General features: G+C 35.1%; 1 protein-coding gene and 1 long non-coding RNA gene across 2 annotated transcripts in view; one reads left to right on the forward strand and one right to left on the reverse strand.

Moving 5' to 3' along the window:
• The window catches only part of LOC129058005 (uncharacterized), a 56,344-nt gene that overhangs the window by 12,603 nt on the left and 19,865 nt on the right, over positions 1-23,876 (forward strand). The window lies entirely within an intron of this gene.
• On the reverse strand, positions 13,881-23,218 carry GCG (glucagon). The gene is made up of 6 exons (XM_002812523.4): positions 23,130-23,218; positions 20,061-20,161; positions 18,332-18,493; positions 16,527-16,664; positions 15,011-15,154; positions 13,881-14,354 (listed from the first exon to the last, which is right to left on the reverse strand). Exons 2-6 carry the CDS (start codon positions 20,150-20,152, stop codon positions 14,348-14,350), a joined length of 543 nt encoding a protein of 180 aa, XP_002812569.2. The 5' UTR covers positions 20,153-20,161; positions 23,130-23,218; the 3' UTR covers positions 13,881-14,347.

A 23,876-nucleotide genomic window follows, 5' to 3' on the forward strand; every position in this document is an offset into this window, starting at 1 on the left:
GGATGGAGTAAGGAGCCACAAGCCAAGCAATGCAGCCGCAGGAGCTGGAAAAGGCAAGGAAACAGACTTTCCCCTGGAACTCCAATGGAGAAGCATGGCACTGACCTGCCCACACCTTGATAGCGGCCCATTGAAACCTGTTATGGTTTCTGATTTGCGGAGATGTAAAGCAATACATTTGTGTTGTTTAAAGCAGCTAAGTTTGTGGTGATTTGTTACAGCAGCAATAAGAATTATACAATTTACTAATATAATAATCTGTGCTTGTCTTGAACTTCATGGTCTTATTCAACAGAGCATTTTTTGATTTATAGAGGTTTCTTGATACTGTGTTCTCATCATCCAAAGCCACATCAAAATGAGTGGTTATTTACTAGACTATTGATAACCTTAACTTCTTATCAACTGTTTTAAAGTAATTTATGTACTAGAGGATACCATTTATTGAACAGGTTCTATGTACCACGTATTTGAGCTTGGAATGTGCTATCTCACTTAAGCGTGACAACAAAACCACAAGGCAGAGATTATTATCAGAGCCCCAGTTTACTGGGGCTTGGAGCAGTGCAGCAGTGCAGCCAGTTGCTATCGGAGCTGACAGTCAAGCTCCAGCCTGCTTGATTTTAAAGTTTATCTTCTCTCTACCATGATGGCCTGCCACTGTGCTGTGCTCACTTTCTCTAGTGGAGTACAAAATTGTGAAGAATCTGAAGCATTGAATTTTCAAGGAAGATGTGTTACTATATGTAATTGTCTTGGGGGAAAAAAAAGCTGGTTTCCTAGAAATGCTATGTAATTATTCCAGATGTCATATTGAAATGATTTCAAACACCAAAACCAAAATTATAATTGTTGAAAAGTGAGAGGGATCACTCAAAAACATTAGTGGGGAAAGCAAAAGCTCTCTCTGTCTTGGCAGGAATCTATACTTTCCCTGGGGAAATATCATTTCTAAGGAGCAAAACTTCTGAATTAGTTTTCAGCAAAGTATGCTTTAAATTCTTCTGTCCTATGAAAGTTTCTGACATCGTGTCATTCTTCAGTTGAATTTTGTTGCCTACATAATTTGACATGTGAGACAAGGAGGGATGCTATTTTACTTCCGTGATCCTCTTCCTTTTCTCGGTTCTCTCTGTTTGGAAGAGAGGAGAGTGCAACTTTATTTTTAATACTAACCTTTTCCAACTACACTTTCCATGTGGTCTGCTGAGGCTGGGAGGATATATACGTTTGTTTTCAAGTCATCTCATTTTAAACTGACCAGCAAATATTTAATCAGCCAGCAACTATCCCTTGGTTCTTCTAACTAGTCCTCTCCCTCTCCCTTTTTACTGAACAATTAGTACATTTTTTTAGTATCATAGTAAACACTATGTAGATACAGCTTCAATTTCTGCCTCTCTTCCAGCCACACTGCTGCACCTATGTCCCTGATATATAGATCTGACAGCTTGCCTCCATCCTGTACCTCCTGGCAAATCTTAAAAGACCACAATGATCTACACTGTTATCTGTATCCCTTACTTCCTTGTCTCTTCTTAATGCACTATAATTCAATCTGCCGCATCATTCCTTTGAGACCATGAAACTTGTCTCACAAAAACTTGGGTTCTTGTGGGGTGGGAGTGGGAGGAGATGTCAACTTGGCATCTTTTATGTGTCCCAAGCTAAACCTCCTATTTCCCCTCCAGCCTCTAAAACTCACTCTTTGACCTGTTTTTGCCTTTCAGTGAATGGCACAATTTAGATGTCAAGCCAGAAATCTAGGATGTAACTCTATACTGCTTTCTTTTATCCATGTCATCTTCATTACCTTAAAAGAAGTAATTCTAGGTCAGACACAGAATCCCAGCACTTTAGGAGGCTGAGATGGGAGGATTGCTTGAGCCCAGGAGTTCGAGAACAGCTTGGGCAACATAGTGAGACCTCGTCTCTACATTAAATAGAAAAATTAGCTGGGCATGGTGGCGTGCACCTATATTCCCAGCTACTTGGGAGACTGAGGTTGGGGATGGCTTGAGCCTGGGAAGTGGAGGTTGCAGTGAGCCAAGATTGTGCCATTGCACTCCAGCCTGGGCAACAACAGAGTAAGACCCTGTCTCAAAAAAAAAAAAAAAATAGTAATTTCACTTACCTCCTCCTGCTCACTCTTGGTTTCTTAATTCAAGCCTTCATCTTTAAAAAAAAAATTAATTTTGTGGGTATATTATAGGTGTGTATATTTATGGGGTACACGAGATATTTTGATACACATTAGGGTAAATGAGATATCTGTCACCTCAAGCATTTATCCTTTGTACTGCAAGCAATTCAATTATACTCTTTAAGCTATTTTTAAATGTGCAGTTAAATTATTTTTGACTATAGTAACTCTGTGGCACTCTCAATTACTAGGTCTTATTCATTCTTTCTAATTTTTTTTTGTACACAGTAACCCACTTCCCCTCTCATTCCTCCACTGCCCTTCCCAGCCTCTGATAACCTTCCTTTTACTCTCTATCTCCATGAGTTCAATTGTTTTAATTTTTAGCACACACAAATAGGTAAGAACATATGAAGTTTGTCTTTCTGTGCCTGGTTTATTTTACTTAACATAATGACCTCCAGTTCTATCTATATTGTTGCAAATGACAGGATCTCATTCGTTTTTATGGCTGAATAGTACCCTGTGTATATGTACCACATTTCCTTTATCCATTCATCTGTTGATGGACACTTAGGTTGCTTCCAAATCTTGGCAATTGTGAACAGTGCTGCAATAAACATGGGAGGACAGAATCTCTTTGATATACTCATTTCCTTTCTTTTGAGTATGTACCCATCAGTGGGATAGCTGGATCATATGGTAGCTCTATTTTTAGTTTTTTGAGGAACCTCCAAACTGTTCTCCATAGTGCTTGTACTAATTTACATTTCCACCAACAGTGTACAAGGGTCTCTTTTCTCTATATCCTCTCTAGCATTTGTTATTGCCTGTCTTTTGGATAAAAGCCATTTTAACTGGGGTGAAATTATATCTCTTTGTAGTTTTGATCTGCATTTCTCTGATGATCAGTGCTGTTGAGCACCTTTTCATACACCTGTTTGCCATTTGCATGTCTTCTTTTGAGAAATGTCTACTCAGATCTTTTGCCCATTTAAAAATCAGATTACTAGACTTTTTTACTAGATAGTTGTTTGGGCTCCTCATATATTTTGGTTATTAATCCCTTGTCAGATGGGATTAATATTTGCAAATTTTTTCTCCCATTCTGTGGGTTACCTCTAAACTTTGTTGAGCGTTTCCTTTGCTGTGAAGGTTTTTAACTTGATGTGATCTCATTTGTCCATTTTTGCTTTGGTTGCCTGTGCTTGTGGGGTATTACTCAGAAAATCATTGCCCAGACCAATGTTTTGAAGAGTTTCCCCAATGTTTTCTTTTAGTAGTTTCATAGTTTCTGGTCTTAAATCCTTAATCCATTTTGATTTAATTTTTGTTTATGGTGGGAGATAGAGATCTGGTTTCATCTTTTGCATACAGATGTACAGTTTTCCCAGCATCATTTATTGAAAAGATTGTCTTCTCCCAAATGTATGTTCTTGGCACCCTTGCTAAAAATGAGTTCACTGTAGATGTATGGATTTCTTTCTGGGTTCTCTATTCTGTTCCATTGGTTTATGTGTCTATTTTTAAGCCAATATCATGCTGTTTTGGTTACTACAGCTCTGTAGTATAATTTGAAGTCAGATAATGTGATTATTCCAGTTTTGCTCTTTTTGCTCATTATAGCTTCAGCTGTTCTGGGTCTTTTGCAGTTCCATATAAATTTTAGAATTTTTTTCTATTTCTGTGAAGAATGTCATTGGTATTTTGAGAGATTACATTGAATTTGTAGATTGCTTTGGGTAGTATGGAAATTTTAACAATATTTATTCTTCCATAAAATGGAATATCTTTCCACTTTTTGGTGTCATCTTCAACAGTCTTTATCATTTTTCAGCTAAATTACTGAAACATTCCCCAAACTGCTACTTTCCTTTAATTTTTAAGTTTTTGCTGTTGTTGTTGCTGTTGTTGTTTTTATGAAACCAATGGTGACTTCTTAGTTGGAGGTGACATAGGTATATAAGTCCAAAGCAAAAGACACCTATAGTATTAAGGTGGCCAAAGGAAGAATTTTATTGTTATTATTATTATTATTTTGAGATGGAGTTTCACTCTTGTTGCCCAGGCTGGAGTGCAATGGCATGATCTTGGCTCACTGCAACCTCTGCCTCCCGAGTTCAAGCGATTCTCCTGCCTCAGCCTTCTGAGTAGCTGGGATCCCAAGTGCCCACCACAATGCCCAGCTAATGTTTTGTATTTTTAGTAGAGATAGGGTTTTGCCATGTTGGCCAGGCTGGTCTCGATCTCCCGACCTCAAGTGATCCATCTGCCTCGGCCTCCCAAAGTGCTGGGATTACAGGCGTGAGACGCCACGTCCAGCCAAGAACTTTATTTTTAGTGGTGAGAGAAATCGAAATGAGATTGAAGACATGGAAATGTAGGGGTAGCTTTGAAACATATGTGGACTAGTGGGCTCCTAAATACTTACCTCTCAGAATATTATGCTATACTTGAACACCAGTAGATAAAATGTAGTCTGTGTGAGCATATATTTTTCCATGAGTGTTTGCGGTGGTGAGAAGAGCTGAGTTTTTAGAATTGTAAACAGAATCACCAGCTATGGCTTCAAAATAATGACTTATTACTACTCAATATTATCATTATTTTGTCTTCATGGGTATTTTATTACTAACGTGGAACGTGATAGCTTTTTTACTTTTTCTCTTTATTTTTATTTCATTTGTAATTTATTATGATACACTTATGACATTCAAAAATATATAAACAATGATTAAGCCAGGCACAGTGGCTCATGCCTGTAATCCCAACACTTTGGGAGGCCAAAGCAGGCAGGTCACTTGAGGTCAGGAGTTCAAGACCAGTCTGGAAAACATGGTGAAATCTCATCTCTGCCACAAAATAGAAAAATTAGCTGGGCATGGTGGCGCATGCCTGTAGTCCCAGCTACTTGGGAGGCTGAGGTGGGAGAATCGCTTGAACCTGGGAGGTGGAGGTTGCACTGAGCTGAGATCATGCCACTGCACTCCAGCCTAGGCATCAGAGTGACAGAGTGAGACCCTGTCTCAAATCAATCAATAAATAAATAAAAATAAAAGAATGATTAAATTAACACCCAGATACTCACCACCAACCTTAAAATATAAAATTCCAAGTACGGTAATGATTGGAGCACCTGTGCCCAGTGCCCCCTTCTCCCCTGCACTCCCACTATTCTGAATTTGACTTCTTTCTCCTTCCCGTGTATATTTACTTTTAATGCCCCAATTTACAAGGACTCTCTCTTACCTAATGTAGGATCTCAGCTACTCTACCCAACAGTTGAAACAAAAAGTTTAGGCCTAATCCTAGTTTAATCACTTTTTTTTTTTTTAATCCTGGAGTGTGTTGGCACTGGGCTTACCTACTGAGGAGAGGCAGTTGTGCACATCTCTTCCCAAATCCATGTTCAGTTTGAGATCACCATGGTGGGAGTAGTTCCTTCACGGAAATTGGCAAATACTACAAATCAGGGATCTTCCCTGACCCTCCCAGGAGAATGGTCTTACCTGCACAATACTGCCCGCTGCTCATCTTCCACATCCAATTTGTTCTGTTAGTTATCCCCCAGGCTGTATTTCAATTCTGCCCATTGATCTCAGATCTATTGCTACATCCTTGGACAAACCACTATTAGCTTTTTCTTTTTTGTTTTTCTTAAATTAAGAAGTTTCAAACACAGACAAAAATAGAAAGGATAGCATAATAAACTCCTGTACATCCATCACCCAACTTCAATAATTATCAACATTTTGCCAGTATTGTTTTATTTATTCCCCCCTCCCTGCTTTTTGTTGTTGTTGTTGTTATTAGAAGGAAAGGAGCTGGAGTAATAGAAAACAATTTCTATATTATTTCACTCAAATTCTTAATATTCATCTCTAAATTAAGTCTATATCAGGACATTATTACTCACTAAGAAATTAATGGTTACTCCATAATAGTATTTAACACCCAAATTATTTTAAAATTTCCCAAATTTTAACACAATGCCTTTCTACAGCCTTTGATTGCTATATTTTTACTGTCTCTTGTATTCTGTAACAGATTCTTTCCTTTTTTCTTTTTTACAAGTATTTGATAAACTCGATAATTTGTCCCAGAGAGTATTACACATTTTGCATTCAGTTCACAGCTTCCTCAATATTCTTTATTAACTGATATTTAGATTAAGTTTTCATTAGATTCAAGTTCAAGTTTTTAGGCAGCCCTAGCTCAGGATGGTGTGTTCTATCACATCACATTATAATTAGTAGGTTCACATATTGCTAGCTTGATCCATGCACTACCCAGTTCCACATCAGTTTTTCACCTAATAGTTTTAGAATCTTCTCATGATAATTGTCTGGATTCAGTTTTGTTTTTTTTTTTTGAGATTGAAAAATGATGATTTTTCTAATTCTATAATTTTATTTTCTATTTTTTAGCTGGATTTCGATAGAAAAATCTTTCTCTCACCAACTTTTTAGTTACTCTGAATAATAATTGGTGCAGAAAAAGTATAACAAATTTCTCTCTTTTTCTATATCTATCATTTTTTAGAGTGATGAGTTGGTATCTCAGCAATCATCAATGGTAATAAATAGTTTTTAAAGAGCTTTTATAGTCCGGTCACGGTGGCTCACGCCTGTAATCCCAGCATGTTGGGAGGCCCAGGCTGGTGGATCACCTGAGCTCAGGAGTTCGAGACCAGCCTGGCCAACATGGTGAAACCCCGTCTCCACTGAAAATACAAAAATTAGCCGGGGATGGTGGTGGGTGCCTGTAATCCCAGCTACTCAGGAGGCTGAGGCAGGAGAATCACTTGAGCTTGGGAGGTGACGGTTGCAGTGAGCCAAGATCGTACCATTGCACTCCAGACTGGGCGACAAGAGTGAAACTTCGTCTCAATAAATAAATAAATAAATAAATAAATGAATAAATAAAGCTTTTATAGAAAAAAATTAAACCTGAATAAAAGTTGAAAGAATGGTATAATGAACACTTATATACTAGTCACATTCTAGGTACACCAATTGGTAGCATTGTCACATTTGTACCTCCTCCTCCATTGGCCTTTGAGCACTTCCGTGTTTTCTGGCACCACAAGATATTCCAAACTCACTTTGTACTTTACATATCTTGGAGGATTCAAGCATTTCTTTAAGGAGCCTTCGATTTTTTAAGAGGGATTTTAAAACCAGAATTAGTGTGTGTGTATTTGTGTGTGTGTGTGTGTATATATATGTACATACACACTTACATATTTATACATACACATCTACAGACATATATTCATGTATATGTATGTACGCAAATACACATATATTCGTGAATATACATTTATATTAAGATCACCTATTCAAATCCACATAGCACTTACTCTCACCTTTTTTATTCCGTGTATGTTTCTCCCTTCTCCCTTCCTAACAAACTCAATATATTTACTCATTTGTTCTCTCCTTCACCACACATGAAGGAGGAATTTCAGAATTAGTATACAAATAATACTAGTAAAAACCAAACTTATCTTTATGAACTGATATTCTTTTTTTTTCATTGCTGCATAGTTCCCCATTTTGTGAACGCATCTTGATTCATTTGATCAGTATCCTATGGATGGCGATTTTCATTGTTTCTCAGTTTTCACAATGGATGATCAACGCCCGCAAAGAATAACCTTATGCATATGTAGTTTTGAATGTTTGGATGTGCATCTGTAGGGTGAATTTCTAGAACAGAGGCTGCTGAGTAGTTTTGGCAGACACTGTCAAATTCCCCTCCCTGAGCAGTTATTACATTTTGCATGGTCGTCTTCACTGTTTGGAACGCTCTATGTACTCACAGGCTTGTCAACAGAAAGTATTGTTAGGTTTTCGAATTAGAACTACTATCTCATTGTAGTTTTATTTCGTTTTATTTATATAAGATTTGCATATTTAAATTTATTTATTAAGGCATAGTTTAGTTATCTATCATGAAGTGCACAGGTCTTAAGTGTTAATTTTGTTGCCTTTTGATAAATGTGTGGGGTTGCCCAGGTTATCCACACCCCAATCAAGAAATAGAACATTTCTATCATTCCAGAAAACTCTTTTATTCTCATTTCTACTCAGTTTCACACTTCCTTCTCCCAGAGGCAACCATTAAACTATTCTACCACCATTGCTTAGTCTGTCCTGTTCTTAAACTTTATATATACAATCTTTTCTACCCAGTCTTCTATTGATGGACATTCGGATTGTTTCTATTTTTTTGGCTGTTATGAAGGCCACTGAGAACATTCTTATTCAAATCACTTAATGACTATGTATTCCTCAATTTTGTTGATGTAACTTGATTTATTCAACCAGTATCTTATAGATGGCAATTTAGGATGTTTATATAATTCTATTAGTTTATATATACAGGACAGGTGTATGTTTAACTGTATAAGAAATTGCCAATTTTCCTAAGCAGTGGTCCAATTTTATACCATCACCAGGAGTATATGAGACTTCCAGTTATTCTACATTCTTGACATCATTTAGTCTGCTGCCTTATGCTGATTTGAAATAAGTATATAATGCATTAATTCCATTTACTGACACTTTTTAATGAGGAATAGGTGTTGATTTTTGTCAGAGGTCTATGCAGTGTGTGTGAAGTTAATGATAAAAAGTTTCTGTTTAGATCTCTTAATATGATAGATTACATTAATAGATTTTCTAATATTGAAACACCCTTGACAATTTTAGAATACATTACATTTGGTCATAGTGGATTATTAAAAATTTTAATGTGTTATTAAATTCTTTTTTCTAAATTTTAAAATATTTAAAAATCAATATTCATAAGTGAAATTAATCCATTTATCTTTACCAAGTTTAGGCATCAATGTTGTACTCAGTTTATAAAAAGAGTTAGAACTTTTTTTTGTTCTGGCCTCTGGAACAATTTATATAGCATAATTATCCATTCTTTAAGAGTTCAGTAGAGGTTACGTGGGAAACCATCTGGACCTGGTGCCTATTTATGAGGCAGCTCTTTGGTACTTTTCTCTATTTCTTGTATGTAAATTGGTTTATTTTTTACTTTCCACTGGTATCAATTTTTAAAAATTACATTTTGTAAAAAATTTTACCCATTTCTTCTAGGTTTTCAAATACATTTGTTCAGCATTTTCAATAGTCAATTTTTTTTATTTTTTCTGTTTCAATGGTTGTTTCCCAATTCATTTTATTTTAAGTATTGTTGGTGTCTTTTTTTCTTGCTTAGGTTGACTAGTAATTTTCTCTTTTATTGTTTCTCTTCAGAGAATTATTTTGATTTATTAGTGCTATTGTTTTTGTTTTGTTTTCTACCTAATTTTTTTACTTTTATTATTTCCTTCTGAGAGTTTTAAAAATCATAAATAGGTTTTTAATTTCCACAACGGAAATAGGTTTTTATTTCCGTTAATTACATTGCTTGTTTTGCAAATTACAACTTAGCCCAGAATCTCTAGAATACACCTTGTTTGTCCTTACTGTATTATTTCTTTTATATATTGCTGGATTTGATTCTTTGATGTTTATATAGGATTTTTCATCTATCTTCATGAGTTAGATTGGTCTGTTGTTTTTCTTTCTTGTAAAATCTGTCAGATTTTTGTATTAAGGTTATCCTGGTTTTATAAATTGAGAAGTATTCCCTTTCTTCCTCCCATGTCTTGAAGAGTTTATGTAATATTGGTATATTTTCTTCCTAAAATGTTTAAAAGAATTCACCTGGAAAGCCATCTGGTCCTGGAGCTCTTTTTGCAGAGAGATTTTTAAAATAACAGATAAAATTTCCATAATAGATAGAGGACTATTAAAATTTTTCTATTTTTTAATCTGTTTCAGTAACATTTTTAAAATAATTTTTTCATTTCGTCTAACTGTCAAATTTATCAGGCGTATAATTGGTATGTAATATATTTTTATTACCCTTTTATTGTCTATAAAATTTTTAGAGATGCCACCTTTATTATGTAGTGATATTTTTCTTCTTTTTTTCTTGACTAGTCTTGCTAAGAATTTATTAATTTTGTTAATCTATTCAAATAACTAACTCATAGTTTTTTATTTTTAGGATAGATTTTCCCTACTTTATTATTTTCTCCTCTTTTTTATTTTCTTTCTTTTACTTTCTGTGATTTTCTGTCCCTTTTTTTCCAACCTTTTGAGGTAGAAGTTTTGCTATTGATTTTCAAAGTTCTTTCTTTCTTACCATTGCATGTAAAGCAATAGTTTTCCTTTAAAAACTGCATAAGTTTGAATTTTATTGCATCTTCATTAGCATAGAGTACAAAAGTATTTTTTTACATTTTCTTTATGATTTATTCTTTGACTCATGGGTTATTTAGAAGTGATTGTCTAATTTTAAGCAGCTGTGAATTTTAAGATATCTTCTGTCATTGAGTTCTAGCTTAATCCCATGGTGGTTAGAGAGCATAGTCTGAATGATTTCAGTCTTCGAAATTTGTTGAAATTTTTAAATCCAGCATAAAGTCAATCTTGTTAAATATTATTTGTGCACATTGAAAAAATATTCATTTTGTTGTTATTGGGTATGATATTCATAAATATTGTTTATCTTGTTGATTGTGTTTATTGAATCTTACAGACTTTTCTGTTTTCTCTGTCAGCTATTAAACAAGTTGTTTAAGTGTTCCACTATAATCACAGATTTGTCAGCTTTAAAAAATTCAGCCATTTTTAAAACTCATCTATTTTTAAAACTATGTTATTTGTTGCATAAATATTTAGAATGATTATATATTACTGGTGAATTGATTCTTCTATCATTTTTAAATGCTCCTCTTCATCTGTAGAATGCTAGTTTTTAAAAAGTCTACTTTCTGATATTAATACATCCACATAAGCTTTCTTGTGTTAGTATTTGCATGTCATAAATTTTAGAATCTTTTTATTTTAATTAATCTTAATTTTAATAAAGACACAAAAGGATTTTTATGTCTTTATATATATAATATATTTCTTGTAATTGTTGGTTAAATGTTTGTACTCAGGTGATGACCTTTGTCTTCAATCTGAATATTTAATCCACTTATATTTAGTTTACAACAAAATGTGTTGAGTTCTGCCTCCCAGGTTCAAGCAATTCTCCTGCCTCAGCCTCCTGAGTAGCTGGGATTACACGTGCCCACCACCACGCCCAACTCATTTTTGTATTTTCAGTAGAGACAGGGTTTCACCATGTTGGCCAGGCTGTTCTTGAAATCCTGACCTCTAATGATCCACCCACCTCAACCTCCTAAAGTGTTGGGATTACAGGCGTGAGCTACTGCGCCTGGCCTCTTCAATAATTCTTTGTTGGATACTTTACTTTTATTCCATTCTTAAGGAGTCCAAGGTTCTGGAAACCTGCTTGAACTTAAATCAGGCCAACACATCCCCATACTACAAACATAACAGAAAAGTGAGCCCTGGGTATTTCAACTCTGACTGTGGAAATATGCCCTTTAATTTTAATTGTCTATATAATATTTATTCTTTCCCTTATTCTTACAATAGAATCCTGAATTTTCTATGGGATCCAATATATCCAGCTGAGACACATTTCCCAGTCTCCCTTGTAGCCAGGATGGGTCATGGGACACATTTTTGGCCAACAAGACATAACTGAAAATCTGCTGGGTATTTTTTGGGAATGTTTTGCTTTCTCTAAATTGGTACATCGCCTTCCTGATTGTCAATTCTCCTTGCCTACATTTCTTCTTCTTGTTTTTGTCTTTAGCTTCTTTTCCTGTTCTCTTTCTCCTCCTTCTCCTTTTCCTTTTGTGTCTTACCTGGAAAGTAGGTAAGAGCTGAAGATGGAGCAGCCACACTTCAGTCTGGAGTTACCATGGGAGGAAAGCCATTTGTTAGTGATGTCAGAGCAGAAAGAAAAAGACCACGAGCTATCCCTGACATGTTTACCTTTGATCTTCTTGCCTCTGGACTTCTGATTTTGTGAAACATATAACCCTTTTATTAGTTTATTCTCTGTGGTTGGGTTTATATTACACACAGTCAAACATAACACCTAACTGACATATTTAACTTAATTTCTACACTTGAGTGACTCCTCACTCACTTCCTTAGCTTCCTTTTTCAATGACATCCCTTCGTTTGCCTCTTGAACTTTAGGACAGACTTATCTTTTCTGTTTTTGACCCTTGGCACTCTTTTGGGCTTGACTCACATTCACGGTCTTATGCTTTCCCTTCCATTTACCTCTGCTACGTGCCAGTATTCTTAGTGGACCACCTCTTCTCCTTTGTATGAGCGCACCCTTTTCTAAAGGCTGATGCCTCACTGTGTGTGTCCTGAGATGTTCTCAAGGTTTTGACTTTGGTTTCATGAAAACACACACACACACACACACACACACACGCACGCATGTACGCATACATGCACACAGAGGTATATATTCAGTTTCCAAATCAAATTTTAGTTATAAATGGGACATTTTAGGTCACCTGTGGATAATTGGTGTAGGGGTGGTAAAGACAACACTTTGCATAAAAGAAAACATAGTGAACATCTGAAAGTTGCCTTGAGCTCCTTCAGTGAAAACTATAAAAAATACTATACTTTGATCTTACCAGTTGAATACTTTAACAATCAACATAGCCATCTTCTACCTAAAAAATAAGAAAATGAACAAACAAAAACTCTGTGTGAATATGTTTTGTGGCCTGTGAGCCTCCCTTATTGAGACGTTTTGGAGGAAGATATGATGGTTTTGGTTCTGGAGAAGCTGACAGACATAATTTTGACACATACGGCGGTAACTTCTGCCCTGAGCTGCTCCGTGACAATCATTTTAGGATGAATACTTCAGGACGCTATTTTTACTGAAACCTCATTGTAAGGCAAAAAACAGTTATAATCAAAGACTTCTTTAAGAAATGATGGTGACTGGACAACTTTAACTTTATATTTTCACATGACGAACTTAGTTACAGAGAGCTTATATGACCTGCTCAGGATCCTACAGCTAGCAGTAGCCTTAGTTAGACAATTCTGGTCTTCAGATTTCTATCCATTTCAGGAAACGCTCATCAGTATGTAAATGAGTAAGAATGATCATTACAGGTATTAGTTCAAATTCACTACCGCTGATCAAAGTATATAAGTAATCTGTAAATGTTAGAATCTTATTGGTGGGTAAGTCTACCCTATGGGAGTACTATAGAGATAGAGAAAGAGAGTTGGCAATGCTAAATACAGCAAAGAAAAGTCTCAGGCTTGGCAATCACTATCAGACTGTCCCAAGATATTGGCCATTGCAGGACAAGGAGAACAGGGTACAAGGCATGATGGGCAAACTCAAATGTCTGCAGGTGCAGTATGCAAGTAAAGTGGGCCAGAAGTAAGTTCCTTGATGTCCCCATTATGTAGGTGGGGTGTGTGAGCACGCATGGGCATGTGCTGGGGCCCTACACAAGCTGGGGAGCACTAGTAAGAGGCAGCTGCTACTTAGCTACAGCATAAACTTGCTTTTTGGGTCTAATATTGCCTCATGACCTACTTTCTCAGGAGAAACTACAAATCAATAGTTTTCTATGAAAGACCCTGATTTTTCAATGTTGGTTCAAAATGTTAAAAGTTCTGTGCAGCCATTTGAAGCATGAAGTCACTCCTGTACACCAGATTTGACCGGTGGACAGCAGCTTAGAAAACAGGGGGGCTTGGAAGGAGCGGGCCATGAAAAAGGGGGACATAAAGAGAAAACAGACAATGGTAAAGAAGCTTGAAAATTTTATTTAATTGTATCTTTGATACATTGAAAGCTGAGTATTTTTAAGACAAAGGTTTCAAGAAGAAAGTTCTCTTTCCAGTTTCACCACTGTGGCTACCAGTTCTTCTCTTCTCCTATTATTATAATGCAGATATGTCATGATTGGAATAATTTACATTTACAAATTATATCATAGAAAAATATTTTTATCACTGAATGTAAACAGGTTGGGGTACTTCATCCAAAATAAGAAGAAAATAACAGAATCTAGCACTTTCATATTTTAAAGCTGATATTTTAGCAATATTTTGACAAAACTTTATTCCATTTGTAATTTTTGGCTACACAACACTAAAAGAAAATTTATTTATTGGCATGCAAAGCAATATGGCCTCAGAATACACCTCTAACATTTCACACATCCCTCATGACTAGCAGGTGATGTTGTGAAGATGATCTTGAATAGTGGTACAGTTATTTCCTAGAGATTAAAAAAAGAAAATGATTTAACATAATTATAATAAGATGATATCATTAACTTATCCAGAAAATATTTCAATGATTTATTTTGATAAAAGTTGTTTATTAATCCCTTTGTCCGTAAATCCCTCCATCCTTTGGACTCTTAAAATATTTTCATTTAAAGATTATTTATCCTAAAATCTGCTCATCAAAGCTATCAAACAATTATGAATAATTATTAAAAAATCAAAATTCATCAAGATAAGTATTTTTTGGTGTCCAGTTCTCACTACGCTTCTTATTAAATTAAGTATGTAATATTGTATATGCTGCATTTCACCTTTCTGCTGAAATTTCAGCATAGCAATTTTTAATGTGACAATCTGTGAATGATGTAACATTTGCAATGTTTCATTTCTATCTGTGTTTCTAGCTTCTTGACTCTAATAGACACTCAGTAAATGTTTCTGGAATAAATGAATAAATAGATACAAACTGTAATGATACAAAACAAACATAATGATGTACTCTTATATGACTTAAACATGCATAATTATTTCTTATATAATAAGAGATTATAGACTTTCCCCCTGCATGGGGAACAGCTTGCAGCAGTATGACAATCAGTACTTATGAGAGTTTGATGGTTTTCAGAATTAACTAAAAAGCAGTCACCTGTCAGTGATTTTGGTCTGAATCAACCAGTTTATGAAGTCCCTGGCGGCAAGATTATCAAGAATGGTGTTCATCTCATCAGAGAAAGAACCATCAGCATGTCTGCGGCCAAGTTCTTCAACAATGGCGACCTCTTCTGGGAAACTAAGAAAATAAGTGTTAAAATTAGCGTTTGATTAGACATTTTCAATAAATGATCATAGATTGTCTACCACTGGTAACATGCACAAGTGTCTTGAGGAAACAGTAAAGGATTCTGTTTTTAAAGGGTATACTGTGAAACACCTGATAAAAACCCATGTGGACCAGTGACTACTGGAAAGAGAAAGTAGCAGAGCTGGGATCTAATACCAAGCCTGCATAATTTCATGCCCTTTTCAATCTTCTAGGTTGTTTTGAAGATTTTAGTATATTGACAATACAGAAACTATTGTTGAGATTATTAATTTGTCTGTAATTCAACTAAATATATCATATCCTATAAAACCAGAGATTGCTGGAACAGCCTTGCAAAATGCAGTATTAAGAAGTTAAAGCTTCATCTATATTAGATTTTTCTCTTTCACTGGTTTACCATTGCAGAATTTTTGGTATCCTTTTAAAACACTGCAGAATATCATCAAGAGTAAGAAACTATTTTACCATTGGTTTTATAAGTTTAATTATTAATGTTTTAAAAACCAACCATTATGCTAGTTCTCTTTCATCTTGAGATCTCTTTAAATTTCAGTAAGCTTGTTTTAAATCTAATTTAAAAATCAGAGTTGAACATAAATTCTCCGTCTCTCATATTTCATCTCTCCAAAAAAATCAGAAGAAAATGAAATGGTGCAGGGGTCTGTTTGGCTGTGTTAAGATCCAAGCAAGTAATTAATGGTCTTGGTTGTTTTTCAACTTTGAATATTTAATAGATATCTGTATGACAGCGCCATACAAAATCGGATATGTAGTTAAATATATGGATGTTTTTATCTATTTGTACTTTGAATATCATTTTATCAACATCTTATGTTTGGTCACTTTCAGTCTTCATCACATTTTTATCTGAATATTTATTAACATATAAATATGTGTTGATCACATATGTAAATGTTTAAAGTTAAGCTTTAAATATTACATGTTTTCTTTACATATTTGAAGTTTTCAGCACTGTTTCTTCTTTTTCCTTATCTCTAGCTCCCCTAGAACAGTCCTAGTTTAAATTTGTCTCAGTGTAGTTATTAAAAACATCTTATTTACTCTCAGAGGTGGCCTGGTTTGGCCAAAGATTTAATACCTAATTAGAATGCAACTATAAGGGGATAAAAATGTAACCTGTTTGGCTCTATTATTAATACTTAGTACCAAAAACAAAATGGATTCAACTTTTATATACTGTTTCTCATCAATAGGAATTATTTCCTTACTTTGCAAGACTACTAATTGCTTCTGTAATCCAGATCCATATATAGATAACTGTAGTCTTAAATTTTCTGCATCAAGGCAAAAAATGTCAAATAAGAATGTACAGACTTACTCTCGCCTTCCTCGGCCTTTCACCAGCCAAGCAATGAATTCCTTGGCAGCTTGGCCTTCCAAATAAGAACTTACATCACTGGTAAAGGTCCCTTCAGCATGTCTCTCAAATTCATCGTGACGTTTGGCAATGTTATTCCTGAAAGAAATGTGAAAGTTAAATTGAAGATCTGTCTCTTTGGCAATATGGTTCTCACCTATAAGCAGTGGCAACTTTGGGTTCAGGATTCTGTGTAGAAGGGGCTTAGGGAGTTTAGGAGATGAGGGTTGCTAGGGGATTTGTTGTGAAGCTACGTTAATGTTCTGGATTGAAATTGGTGGAAGAGAGCTAATAACAATCGGTGAGCTAAAGCTCCCCCTCCCTTCCCAGCATACCCATCTGCAATCCCCTGCTTATGTATGTCATTGGTTATTAAAGCTGCCTTACCTTTGACTTCAGTCTCAGTGGATACAGGCTATCCACTGTGCTATGTGACTTGCAAGCAAGGCAGCTGTTTGTTATTAGTAAGTATGGGGTCCGAGTTAGTGAATTGATTTGAGGGAAAGCAAAGGACCATCTTGAATTGTTACCAAAAGGACCACTTGATAATGGATTAAAGAAAATGTGTGATCTGCTAGTAACAAGGAAAGCAAAGAAGATGACCCCATATCAACATCAAGTGTGTGCAGAGCACCGTGGAGGTGAGCCGTCAGCTGCTGTCAGTCTCCCTGACACATATTACCCTATATCACCTCATCTCAAACACATAGGCAACACTGCTTTTGTGTGAGGATTGCTTTACATCAATTTACCAAGTTGTGGCATTCCCATTCTAGAAAATGAGGACAGTTGTTTGCATTTTTATAAATTTGTGATTTCTCACCTTTCACTGTAGTCCTTAACAGGGACCTCTCCCAGTGTCTGCTCTGACCATGATAGCCATCTTCCTGTGGTTGTACCCTCTACTTTAAGAACCTTTGATTAACGACTCTGTTTCCCCTATTCCTCCAGCTTGCTTGTTCTCTCTCTCTCTCTCTCTCTCTCTCCCTTTCTTACTCTCACTCTCTCTCTTCTCCAGTCTATCCAGACAAATCTATGTCCTTTTCCTGATTTTTTGATTTCTTCAGCTACTTTCTATGCATATCTCCCTTCCCCTTGTGGGCCACCCTCCAAAAAAAATTGTGAAATTCCACCATCTCTGTGAAACCCTTGCGGATAATTTCCTCCAGTAGCCTAGATGCAGCAAAAAACCCAACACTCGTCAAAGAAAATCCAACATTAAAATGTATGCCTTACGATAGGCTTGTGTTCTTATTTGCTGCCTTCTCTGTCTATGCTGTGCAGCTAGGCTGTAATTTTAAATGCATGTCTTGGATTTTATTCTACAAGAAAAGGAATGCATCTGTTTCCATTCCTTACCCTTGGCTGGGAGATAATTTTAATGTTGGGTTTGAACCCCACGAAAGAATGTTATATTTGCTCTATCTTTTGGTAGAAATTAGATTGGTAACCTTGTAGGTCCGCAAAAGTAAATTTTCACTTTAAGGGAAAATGAGTAAGCAAGTAAATATTGCTAGGACTACCATTGGGAAAATAATTTAAAGTCTATGTCACACTGGAGGTTGGGTAAGTGGTTTAGAGGGGTGCGGGTTAAGACATTTGGAGGCATAATACAAAGGAGAGCATCCCCAACCCTAAATATCTTCAGAATGATCAGATCTTATGGGCACTATTTGGCGAGCATAAGAACTTAATAATGTCAAGAGAAATTTTAGACCTATTCAATACATTTATGAGCAAGTTTTGAGCCAGGTTTAGACTCTTACCTGTTCCTCTTGGTATTCATCAACCACTGCACAAAATCTTGGGCACGCCTGGAGTCCAGATACTTGCTGTAGTCACTGGTGAATGTGCCCTGTGAATGGCGCTTGTCCTCATTCATCTGATCAGGATCACTGAGTGGGTCTGCCTGGGAAGCTGAGAATGATCTGTGAAGAACAGTGATTGGTACAACATAAATCTCTCCTCAAGAGTAGACTCACTTGAGAAGCATCTTCACTACAAAATACAAGACCATACAAAACAGTAAGGCAGGCATCTGGAGTATTTCAATAGGTAGTTTAGAGAGATCTTCCTTAGCTTGTCATGAGAATCCCATCGTTTCAGTATAGTTGCATACGCTATTATTCTGAATTCTAGAAACATGTTTCTCAACTGACTTCTTTTTTTCTGAAATAGGATTAAACAAATCTTTTTCTACTAATTAATCTACTCATGATTATGCTAATAGTGACAGAAGAGAGTAGTGACTTGAATACTTTAAAAGATTGAAGAATCCCAAATCATTTCTTTGGGCAGCAGATTTAAGCTCCCAATTTTGTTTTGCATATATTAATATGAAAACAGCACAATTATCTAGTTATATGGTGGCTAATAGTGGAAGGAAGACAACTAAAAGTTCAAAGAAAGGCAAGAAAAAGGACACTTGCTAATTTGAAACTGTATCGTGAATAATCCATATGCCACTAATCAACAGTTGGTTGGCATGGTAAATACATGGGAAAATAGTCAATGTAGTTAATACTCAGAAATGAGATACTATTTTTACCTATGAAATTAGCAAAGATTGAATGCTGAGGAGGATATTATGAGGAGTATTTCTATACTGCTGATGAGAGTGTGCATGTGTATGAACTTTCTGGAAAGCAAGTTGGCAAGATATTATAAAAGGTTTAAACTCATTTAGACCCTTTGACACAGTATTTCTACAACCAGAAACCTATGTACAAAGAATAGTAAGAAATGTACGAAAGTGTGTATATAAAATGTTGTTTGCAACATTCTTTGTGGAATAAATTTTAAGACCTCTTAAGCTTCCCAAATAAGTAGCTTAACAAATATTGTACATTTATGAGATGAAATAGTATGCAGCCATTAAATATCATGTTTAATAGATATTTTTAATAATATAATAAAAGTGTATAATAATACAATGTTAAGATATTAAGCATGATACAAAGCCATATAATGAGCCAAGAGATATTTATGTATGGTTTACATAAAACACAGGAAAGTAATACACCAAATTTGTTTACTTTGAATAGCTTTCTTTGGACAGAGGAATTTTGAGTACTTAATATTTTTTGCATATTTTTCATACTTTCCATCATGAACATGTATGGCTTTTACATTTAGGAAGAAATAATGCTATTTTTTAAAGGAGGGAAAAAGAGAAAAGGGTTGGTGTGAATAATTGAAGTAATCTATTATGCAGTGTGTGAGTAATGAATTGATAGGATCATCTGTAGATTTCAAGGAGCTATAATTTCCCATGTAACATGTTTTTCAACATTTCTCTCTCCTTTTATTATAAAAAACACAAACTCTGATCTACACTCCAAGAAAGTCTGCTTTTATTACAAGGATCCTTTAAACATTTGATCATTGTGCAGAATATTTACTCTAAATTACTGAGACCTTATTCACTAATCATAGTTTCCACAGGCTTTATTCCAACCATATTGATATGTTAGTTCGAGACTACGGATTTAATACCTGGATTTCTCCTCTGTGTCTTGAAGGGAACGTTGCCAGCTGCCTTGTACCAGCATTACAAACAATCCAGCCACAAAGTAAATGCTTTTCATTTCTGCTGTCTGTCAGAACACAGAATGGGGGTAGGGTGAGGGGGGCAGGCAAGCATTTTTAAACATGTCAGGCTAAATTAGTTAGATTTGACTAGATAAATATCATAAGTAGAAAGAAAAAGCTAATGTTATCAGTTTTATTCTGATTATATTTTCAGCTTAATTTTAAATAGTGGGTTATATTTTTTCCCCAGATTTTTTGGAGGCAAAAAAGGACACAAAAGATGTGTTCCACCATTAAGCTTTTTCATTAATGTAGGGACACTTCTGTTTAATAATTAGAAGGCTCATTTCCAGACTGGAAATTAAAATGTCCACAATCAACATTTAAAATACCCACTGTAGATGATATGCTACATATGGTTAGCCTGAATGGCACCTTATCCATCATGCCACCCCCCTCACTATCAGTCTGGCTTTCAATTAATAGTCCTTCACTTCCAGGCATTTACATTATACTGCATTTCAACCATCTTAAAGCAGCCTCAGGCTACAACTTGGCATACCAGCTGTCGGTTCAGATGTATTATTCATTTATATTTTAAATAGTGTAACTTGGTCTAGACTTTGTAATTATAAAGCGGCCAACAGATTTGAGGTATTTTAGGGTGCTTTGACCTGTTCTAAATTAAAGGGAAAAAATCATTTTAAAGACAAGAAATTTGCAACAAGAACTAATGCTTCTGGCAACGTGAACAATCACAACTAAGAAACTAAGAGATTACTATCTAAAAGAAAATTAGAGCTTGCTTCTAAAGTCATAGAAGTCCCCAGGTTGTTTTCTAAATGGACTTAGATGAGGACATGTCATTCACTGCTGGTGACACCATAGACTTGGTTATAGGATACACCTGATTGCTTGTCCCTGTGTCACAAGCAGACGCCCTGTGAAGCCATAGTATGTTAAGGATGTGACGATGCAGTATAGGTGGGGACTGGGGCCAACATGAATGTGGGACAGAGTGTCCCCACAGAACAAGCGCTTCTATTTTCTGAATGGGAACGTCAAGTCCAGTATTTGTTATGGATCTCTGCTGCTTTGAAACCCAATGGTGTTTCCTTTGAGAAGTGGGCATTTCAATCCAAGTTTGACTATGCTTATCCACAAATAATTTGAATGAGTATTTTTAGCAAATGACATTTGGTTTGGAATAAGGATTTCACAAATATTATCATTTTTAAACTATCAATCTTTTCCTTAATATCTTAGCTGTATTTACTATCTCTGGCACTAAAACATAGACACTGTAATACCTGCAGCAGTAACTTTTTTCTTTGAAATATTAAGTTTTTTGTACACTGAATGGACGATTAGACAAAGGAACATAATAGGAATGATATATTCACCTTTCTTCATTCATCAACATCAAATTACCAATTTGACATTTTGCTATGCTTCAGTTTAACTGGTTGGCAGACTTTGGAAACCTTGCCATATATTTAGGTAGTGTGTACTGATTATAATTCTCAATTGTTATATCCATGCTTTCAGGAATATTTAAATATTAAAGTAAGCACTTCTTTTTAAAATTATACCACTGTTGGAAAGTTTCTTGTAAAAGCTTTTAGTCTTTCACAAGACAAAAAAAAATTAATTCCACCCAAAGTCCTAAGCGTTTTGCAATATCTCCTATTATGTTCCATTGAGGCAGATTTAGAGCAGGAGGTATCCTGCCACTTCAGGAGCTGACAGAAGAAAGAACAACCATAAACCACATAAAGAAGTGAGCGTTCCGTATCTAATAATATTACCAACAATAAATGACTTCTTCTGAAGAAAGAACTGACTTTAAAAATCTCACTTATTTGTTTGTGAAAGTCTATCAAATTGTGAAAAAAAAGAATAGAGTTAATTGTTTGAATACAATTGCTGAGAAAGTAAAGATTTATGTTATTTTAGTATCAAAATCTTATTCAATAAGAAAATAATTTCCAATTAATTTCCCCCCTCTTTAGGTAGTCTAAAGAGAGGCTGCAGTTTTGTAAGAACTACAAATTTCCACTAAAATTTAAAGGAAAGTATGGTAACAATAATAAGTAGGAAGTCTTACAGAAAGATTAATCTTAGACCTAAAAAAGAAGACATTATATTCTATCCCCAAATATGTTGGCATTGTAGTCCATATAAATCCTTTTTTAAACCGGTTAACTCATTTTATGTAATAGGTCTTCAGTATGTATGGAAAAATACACCATTTAATCATTTACTCCATCGAAGATCTTTGTAAATTTGTTTTTTGTCTCTAGGAGCTTAATCTAAAAAGACAAATTAAAATTTTATTCCAGAGGGTAGCTATTTTAGATTTTATTACTATTTGTCCTCAATACATAGTAAATAGTTATTAATCTATGGCTTCACTCAGATCTATCCAAAGAAAAGCCCCCAAATAGATGACAATTGTTCTCTGCACCAAGTACGCTATGTTTTATTTACAAAGAGTTGCTTTAGTGGACTTTGATTTTTTTGATAGATGTCTGAAATTTGAATATTTGAAAGATGATATTTAATTTGCTCTTTTGGAAAACAAGAGATTTTAATTGGTAAAAAGCAATTTCTGTTATAGGCTCCCTAATGGACTCATTTCTGCTTACTTTAAAAGACGCCTTCTGTTCAAAGTAGTATACACATCTATCAAGTCCAAGAAAAATATTTATTCTTCAAAATGTTACCAATTTTTAAAAATACAATTCTCATAACAGTTAAGTATTATAACAAGTGCATTGATTTGAATCTTTGTTTTTCTTTCTATTTTATATTTTTGCATGTAATTATTTTTCCAACTCGCTTTGCGGCTTCGCTATATTAAAGTACATGTAAATGCATTTGATATAACCTTTTCCATCTCTGTTCCTCTCTGTGTACTATTAGTAATAAAGTCTAAGATGAAAGAACAACATTTTAATTTATAATATTTTGATCCCTTAAAAATACTTCACTGTCCGCCAAACAGGATTTACAATTTTATAATCATCTTACCTTCCGGTAGTGTGCTGTAGAACAGAGCAGGTGAAGAGAGAGCAAGCCCTCTTTGGGAACTTTTGATGTGCTCTGTGTCCTAAGCTCTGCACTTCTGCACCAAGGCGCACTGCTTTTATATACTCTCCAGCTCTGTTTAGCCTCACAGATATTACGCTGACAATATAAATTTCTCATCTGTAAATAATGAGTTTTTGTTACAAATGACTTCCCTCGCCCACTCACTTTGCTCATCTGCATTCTACGCTTATATTGGGTGAGAGACCTTAGAGACCTGGAAACTTTTTATGCACTCTTGTGTCTTTTTTTTTTTTTTTTTTTTTTGGTTGGGAATGGAAAGAGCAGCTTGGAAATCCACCTTCCACTTTCAATCACGCATGAAAATCACTTAAGTTCTCTAAAGTGAATTTTGATGTTGAAGACAAAAGACCTTGAAATTACGTAGCCCATGGCCAGCCCTGTTTTGTGCATGGCCTCATTTGAGGTTCTTACAAGTCTTTGGTTTGCTACCTAGCCATGGTGAATTTACCTGAATATAACAATCACTTCAGTCATTCATTTATCCAAATAATGATCATTCATTCAACACATACGTATTAAAAATCCTCTCTTCCTCACAACATGGAGTTTATTTATGTTATGTTTGTGGAAAATTTAAGGATATTGATTAAACCCCTATGTGTCCTGTTTTAATAAATGGAATTCAGGCAGAAAGGATGGAGCAAAATGAAGATTAAACATCCAAGA

The sequence above is a fragment of the Pongo abelii genome, chromosome 11 (genome assembly GCF_028885655.2).
Source record: "Pongo abelii isolate AG06213 chromosome 11, NHGRI_mPonAbe1-v2.0_pri, whole genome shotgun sequence".
NCBI classification, from domain to species: Eukaryota; Metazoa; Chordata; class Mammalia; order Primates; family Hominidae; genus Pongo; species Pongo abelii.

Bases quoted from the DNA above. Each gene is read 5' to 3' on its own strand.
- GCG (XM_002812523.4), bottom strand. From the start codon at position 20,152: ATGAAAAGCATTTACTTTGTGGCTGGATTGTTTGTAATGCTGGTACAA. The intron at 18,494-20,060 runs GTATTAAATCCG...TGTTCTTCACAG, and splicing joins GACACAGAGGAGAAATCCAG to ATCATTCTCAGCTTCCCAGG. The intron at 16,665-18,331 runs GTAAGAGTCTAA...CATTTCTTTCAG, and splicing joins ATGAATACCAAGAGGAACAG to GAATAACATTGCCAAACGTC.